The sequence below is a fragment of the Dendronephthya gigantea genome, unplaced genomic scaffold (assembly GCF_004324835.1).
Source record: "Dendronephthya gigantea isolate DGI-Jeju-01 unplaced genomic scaffold, DenGig_1.0 000010F, whole genome shotgun sequence".
In the NCBI taxonomy this organism is placed as follows: domain Eukaryota; kingdom Metazoa; phylum Cnidaria; class Anthozoa; order Malacalcyonacea; family Nephtheidae; genus Dendronephthya; species Dendronephthya gigantea.
The window spans coordinates 457,608-465,737 of record NW_021163020.1 but is presented as its reverse complement, the minus strand read 5'-3'; the positions used below and the strand labels follow the sequence as shown (position 1 = coordinate 465,737).

The window sequence follows — 8,130 nt, the reverse complement described above, 5'->3', positions numbered from 1 at the left end:
AATAAAGTGTCCTGACAGAAGCACATGCGACTAAAACTGAACTTTATAAATAACTAAAATAAGTGCATGTGAGTTTATCAATCCGAGCGTAATTACTCTGTGAAAGATGGTTTCACGAAGGACCGTTATACAGCAAGTCAGTGTTGATGAGCCGGAAGGTGCTTCACAAAACACATCACCAGACGAGAAAATACAACAAGACCGTGGAAGCATTGCATTGTTATTATTGCTGTATATTTTACAAGGCATTCCCCTGGGTCTTACAGGCAGTATTCCACTTATATTGCAAAGTAGGCATGTGGCTTACAAAGACCAAGCTATGTTTAGTTTTGCATTCTGGCCATTCAGCGTTAAGCTCTTGTGGGCACCTATAGTCGACTCTGTTTTCTCAAGGCGAATGGGTCGACGAAAATCTTGGCTTATACCAACACAGTATCTTATTGGTCTGTTCATGATTGTGTTATCATGGGTAAGTGAGGCCCAGTCTGGGGGGGGGTGTTGTGCTCCACATTGTTGGGTGTCACCAGTCATTACCAACTTCCAAGAATTCCTGAGTGCTCACAAAACAACACCTTAAAAGGGGTATCTCAGAAATGAAATTTAGGAAGCATCTCCTACTTGACATTGCCAGTTGCATGCAATTTGTAATTTAGACTAACTCTCAAAAACACTATTTGACTGATGTTTTTAATCCTTTTCCTTCACTCTAGGAAGCAGATACTTTGTTGGGTCATGACAGTAAAGATAGTCCAATTAATGTTTATAAACTAACAGCTTTATTTTTCTCCTTGTGTTTTCTGGCTGCAACACAAGATATTGCAACTGATGGCTGGGCACTAACCATGCTCTCATCAAGGAATGTTGGATATGCTTCAACCTGTAATTCAGTAGGGCAAACCGCTGGTTATTTCATGGGAAATCTTTGTTTTTTGGCATTAACATCTCCTGCACTGGCTAACAAATACCTTAGATCTACCCCCCAGGAAACTGGCATTATAAAAATATCTGAGTTCTTGTTGTGTTGGGGATTGATATTTGTTGTAACAACAACATTGGTCTGGATTTTCAAACATGAGAAAGACCTAAGAAATAATGAGGATGTTGTTAAACGTGATGTATCAGCTGCCTACAAGACTGCTTGGAAGATTGTCTGTTTACCAAATGTCCAGCAACTTATGATAATACTTTTCACTATTAAGGTAGTTGAATAACTTGAAATATTTTGCATCTTAGATAACAATGGATAAATAAAATTATCTTGCCATTCACAGAATAAAGTTAAAAGGAGCCAACCCACAGAGGAACTGAGCTGCTGTTTTGTATCCATAAAAATACTGTTCTGTATTTCAGATGGGTTTTGCTGTCACAGATGCTGCAACTGGTCTCAAACTCATTGAAGCAGGAGTGCCAAAGGAAACACTGGCAATGTTGGCAGTCCCAATGATCCCAATACAAATCACGCTACCTTGGATAATTAGTCGATATGCTACCGGTATGGGGACATAGCATTCCAATCTTTTTCAAACAAAATCAACAACTTGAAAATATTCTATTTTTCCTTTCAGGGCCAAGACCTTTAGATATTTCCCTCAAAGCAATGCCTTTACGGTTGTTAATGTCTATTGTGTTTTGTTTATGTGTTTGGTGGGCACATCATGTACGTGCTCCTGGTGAACATGACTTTCCTACATATTTCTATATTGTCCTATTGTTATTCTATGCTTTACACCAGGTGAGGATACACTGTTAAAAGTAATGCAAACCCTTCACTCCGAATGCCTTTGAAATATCTATTCTTTTCCTACATTCACAGCTTGGCTATTGCTCACCCTTTCTCCAACATCCTTCCCCCCACCCTTCCCCAATATGTCTTCCTAAAGCGAACCCTCTCAACACTTCTTTCATTCAAACCAAATAAATTGGGATGAACACTGTTCTTTTCTTAGGTAACAGCAAACTGCATGTTTGTTTCGGCAATGACATTCTTTGCACGCGTGAGTGACCCAGCCGTGGGTGGAACGTATATGACTTTGCTTAACACACTGAGTAATCTTGGTGGAGTATGGACCAGCACAACTGCTCTTTGGTTTGTTGATGTTTAACATGGAAATCTTGTATTGGAACTACTAATACTACTGATGTTAGCTGCAATACAAAACTTGATGAAAAGGTAAAATCTTTGAAAAATAACTTTGTGGAAGCTGGCAAAAAAGCTGACAAAGCAGGTGATAGACATTTGCCAAAAACTGTTTTATGATTCATGTTTATCTTTTTAGTTGTGTATGGATTCTGGTGGAACTTGCATAACAGATATTGATGGATATTATATTGAAACTGTAATATGTGTTTGCATTGGATTTTTATGGTTGAGATGGAAACGAAATACAACAAAAAAACTGCAAGATCAACATCCAAGCACTTGGAAACATCTTAACAGACCATATTTAAAACCTTAGAGCTTTAACTGATTTAAATAATAAAATTAGTGTTATACACTTTTATTATGGTTCAATAGGAAACATGATTACTTCAACTTTGATTGGAAAATCATTTCCAGTTACATTTGTCTACTTGCATAGAATTTATCTTATAGTGGATATGCTTTAAAATAAACAATTTCTCTAAGACTATGTCTATTAGGTGTTTATATTTCATTAAATCTTTCCACAGTAAATTTGTTGAATATTTATTTAGTCTTCATCATTCATCAGACTCCCCCTTTCTTAGTTTATCAATAGCTTGAGCAAGCATTTGATTGCAAAGGGCAGCGTATGAATTCATTTCTGCAATTTGTGATTTAGCAAAAGAATTTCCCATTTTCGCACCTTTTTTGAAGTCTTCTAATGCTGCATCGTCGTCACCATTCAGTCTGTGAATCAAAGCTCGTTGTGTGAACGCCTGACCCGCTACATTTCCCTCATAGTGACTTAGTTCAAGAGCCTTATCAAGATCTGAACTTGCAGACTCTTTGTCACCTTAAACCAAAATTGAGTTTAAATATCAGTACGAGTTTACTCTTATTATGCTTCCTCCCAAATTCATGTTGCAATTATGTATTTAGAACCTGGCAACTGTGGCCATGAATGGCTATTGTACACACGAAAAATATCTATTTATTTTTTGATCTTATTATTTCTACTTCCATGAAACATTTTCCAAGTATGGAGGATGTCAATATTTCTTGGAAGAACATGTTTTGATCAACTATGCAGTCTGCTTAATCAATATACGTTTTTCTGAAGATTTAAAGTATATATACCTTTGAGTAACAGCACTTGAGCCCTATTATGTACACAGATGGTGATTCAGAACAATAATTCTCCGCCTCATTCAACAAGCTCAATGCACTTTCAATATCTCCTTGTTCTGCATGACGCACAGCCATCATTTCCAATTCTTTTGCTTTATTTCGGCCTCTGTCTCCACGTGGCCATTTTGAATATGTTCTTCTGTTCTCTGGTTTTCGTTCGCTTGAGTTTCATAACCAAATGTTTGGTTGGATTGAAAATAATTTCAAGTATTCGTTTATCACTCTCTGACAAAGTCGCCATTTTGTGAAGGAATACTTGTGGTAATAAGTTTATGTCCAGTATACACACCAATAGTAAAATCGCACTTGTTTTTAGCTGGCATATATACATCAATAGCCATAATTCATCATAGATACCCATCATAACATATCAATATACATCCTTACACGCAACTAGGCATTGCTAGACATCATTGCATATCACTGGACATCATTATACATCAATGGACATCATTATACATCACTGGACATCGCTGGACATCATTATACATCACTAGACATCATTATACATCACTGGACATCGTTATACATCACTGGACATCATTATACATCACTAGACATCATTATACATCACTAGACATCGCTGGACATCATTATACATCACTGGACATCACTAAGCATCAATAGACATCATTATACATCACTAGACATCATTATACATCACTGGACATCGTTATACATCACTGGACATCATTATACATCACTAGACATCATTATACATCACTAGACATCGCTGGACATCATTATACATCACTGGACATCACTAAGCATCAATAGACATCATTATACATCACTAGACATCATTATACATCACTGGACATCATTATACATCACTGGACATCATTATACATCACTGGACATCATTATACATCACTGGACATCATTATACATCACTAGACATCACTATACATCACTAGACATCATTATACATCACTAGACATCATTATACATCACTAGACATCATTATACATCACTGGACATCACCAAGCATCAATAGACATCATTATACATCACTGGACATCATTATACATCACTAGACATCATTATACATCACTGGACATCATTATACATCACCTGACATCATTATACATCACTAGACATCATTATACATCACTAGACATCATTATACATCACTAGACATCACTAGACATCATTATACATCATTGGACATCACTAAGCATCACTGGACATCACTAGACATCATTATACATCACCTGACATCATTATACATCACCAAGCATCAATAGACATCATTCTACATCACTAGACATCGCTGGACATCATTATACATCACTGGACATCACTAAGCATCAATAGACATCATTATACATCACTAGACATTGCTGGACATCATTATACATCACTGGACATCATTATACATCACTGGACATCACTAGACATCATTATACATCACTATACATCACTATACATCACTAGACATCATTATACATCACTAGACATCATTATACATCACTAGACATCATTATACATCACTGGACATCACCAAGCATCAATAGACATCATTATACATCACTGGACATCATTATACATCACTAGACATCATTATACATCACTAGACATCACCAAGCATCACTAGACATCATTATACATCACTGGACATCATTATACATCACCTGACATCATTATACATCACTAGACATCATTATACATCACTAGACATCACCAAGCATCAATAGACATCATTATACATCACTAGACATCGCTGGACATCATTATACATCACTGGACATCACTAAGCATCAATAGACATCATTATACATCACTAGACATCGCTGGACATCATTATACATCACTGGACATCATTATACATCACTGGACATCATTATACATCACTAGACATCACTATACATCACTAGACATCACTATACATCACTAGACATCATTATACATCACTAGACATCATTATACATCACTGGACATCACCAAGCATCAATAGACATCATTATACATCACTGGACATCATTATACATCACTAGACATCATTATACATCACTGGACATCATTATACATCACCTGACATCATTATACATCACTAGACATCATTATACATCACTGGACATCACCAAGCATCAATAGACATCATTATACATCACTAGACATCATTATACATCACTGGACATCATTATACATCACTGGACATCATTATACATCACTAGACATCATTATACATCACTAGACATCACTAGACATCATTATACATCATTGGACATCACTAAGCATCACTGGACATCACTAGACATCATTATACATCACCTGACATCATTATACATCACCAAGCATCAATAGACATCATTCTACATCACTAGACATCGCTGGACATCATTATACATCACTGGACATCACTAAGCATCAATAGACATCATTATACATCACTAGACATCGCTGGACATCATTATACATCACTGGACATCATTATACATCACTGGACATCACTAGACATCATTATACATCACTATACATCACTATACATCACTAGACATCATTATACATCACTAGACATCATTATACATCACTAGACATCATTATACATCACTGGACATCACCAAGCATCAATAGACATCATTATACATCACTGGACATCATTATACATCACTAGACATCATTATACATCACTGGACATCATTATACATCACCTGACATCATTATACATCACTAAGTATCAATAGACATCATTATACATCATTATACATCACTAGACATCGCTGGACATCATTATACATCACTGGACATCATTATACATCACTAGACATCATTATACATCACTGGACATCGCTGGACATCATTATACATCACTGGACATCATTATACATCACTGGACATCATTATAGATCACTAGACATCATTATACATCACTGGACATCATTATACATCACTGGACATCATTATACATCACTAGATATCATTATACATCACTAGACATCACCAAGCATCAATAGACATCACTGGACATCACCAAGCATCGATAGACATCATTCTACATCACTAGACATCATTATGCATCACTCTACATCACCAAGCATCATTATACATCACTGGACATCAGTAGACATCATTATGCATCACTGGACATCACTAAGCATCGATAGACATCATTATGCATCACTGGACATCACTAAGCATCAATAGACATCATTGTACATCACTAGACATGATTATCCATCATTGGACATCACTGGACATCACTATATACATCACTAAACGTCACTATACATCATTATCCATCACTGGACATAACTAGACATCACTAGACGTCACTAAGCATCATTATGCATCACTAAACATCACTGAACATCACTGGACATCATTATACATCACTAGACATCACTAGACATATCACTAGACATCATTATCCATCACTAAACATCACTAGACATATATCACTAGACATCGCTAGAGATCATTAACCATCACTGGACATTACCAGACATCACTTAAAGTGAGGCGTAGATCATTACGTTACCAGATCATTTTCGCTGTTATGATGTTGATTCTCAGTAAAGATTCTTCAAAATGTTTTTTGTTTCTTTTTGTTTTTTTGAGCTCCAGTTGCATTTGTGGATGCATGGATATCTCGGAAATCACAATTGTTAAGATTAAACGGGCGATTAAATTATTTGAAGAGGCTGTTTGCGAGAGTCCGTCCGGCTCTTTGCTTGTGAGGGAATGGCCCAGCGCTAGGTCTGACAATCTGCCCAATACAGAATGGTATACATCTCCTCCTATCTTGTTGTGGGACGTGATTTTTAGTCATCCTGACCTTATTTCTCGATTTTCATGTCCATTTTGTTCGGCAACCTGTTTACGAAGATCTGGAAAGTGGGCAGATAAAACATGGGCCAGCTCATCATATGAACCTCGAGTTGTTTATGACACAAATTCTGCGATCCTTCTTGTTTCTCATATTTACCTTTGTTCGTCAAATCATCAAGTTCCTGCGCATCATCCATCGATCCTTTCTGCGCTTCCATCGTCGGTTTTTGTTCCATTTTTCCTAACTAATCGGGCGGGTTTCACAGTTGATATGTTAACCCAGCTATCTTCAATGGTCGACAATGGTTTAAGTTTTCATTCGATCGAGGATATTGTGTGTAATCAATATGAGCAATATTACTGGCGTCTTAGGTTACGGTACGAGCAAGACAGCTCAACATTAAAACTTAGTGAAAACGTTATCCAGAGGCAGAGTTTTCCGCCATTTGATCAAAAGGCGTTTCCATTCCCACACGAAAAAATAATTAGATCAGTGTTTGTATCGTATTCTTTGTTGTTCGATCAGCTCTTTTACGACGACATGGCTTGTCGTACATCTAGATGGCTTGCATGCGATCACACGTTTAAAAGTGCAGGCAACATTGGCTTCACTAGAGAGAGCGACGGACGCTGGATAAAGTTGATGAAATGTGTATTTATTGTTTTGGACAATAACGGTAAAATTATTCATTGGAGATTTACTAAAGGAGAATCATTCAATGAAGTAAGTGGCATTTTTAGAGAACTTAAGGACAGGTTTGAACGATTAAATACTGATTTAGAAGGTATTGTCATTGATAATTGCTGTAAATGGAGAAGTCAATTTCAGTCCCAATTCTTTCCAAACATTTTGGTAAAATTAGATCTTTTTCACGCTGTACAGCGATTTGTAACCACTTTACCTATGGCAATAAGATTAAATACAGATATATGCAAAGGGTACGGATTAATTTTTCGCCAATCAAATGATCTTGGAATCAAAAGATTACAACCAACTCCCGATAAAGAAACATTAATTGCAAATCTTGAAAGTTTCCAAAGATGGTGGA

At 36.5% G+C, this 8,130-nt stretch overlaps 1 protein-coding gene and 1 pseudogene across 1 annotated transcript; one reads left to right on the top strand and one right to left on the bottom strand.

Moving 5' to 3' along the window:
* The first annotated feature begins 84 nt into the window (after positions 1 to 84).
* Positions 85 to 2,456, top strand: LOC114517919 (acetyl-coenzyme A transporter 1-like). The gene is given in 7 exon segments (XM_028537768.1): positions 85 to 469; positions 711 to 1,199; positions 1,351 to 1,492; positions 1,566 to 1,732; positions 1,947 to 2,094; positions 2,097 to 2,170; positions 2,277 to 2,456. Coding segments are annotated over 7 exon segments (1,563 nt in total). The 5' UTR covers positions 85 to 106.
* Positions 2,457 to 2,488: 32 nt separating this feature from the next.
* LOC114517918 lies at positions 2,489 to 7,317 on the bottom strand (annotated as a pseudogene).
* Between the last annotated feature and the right edge of the window lie 813 nt (positions 7,318 to 8,130).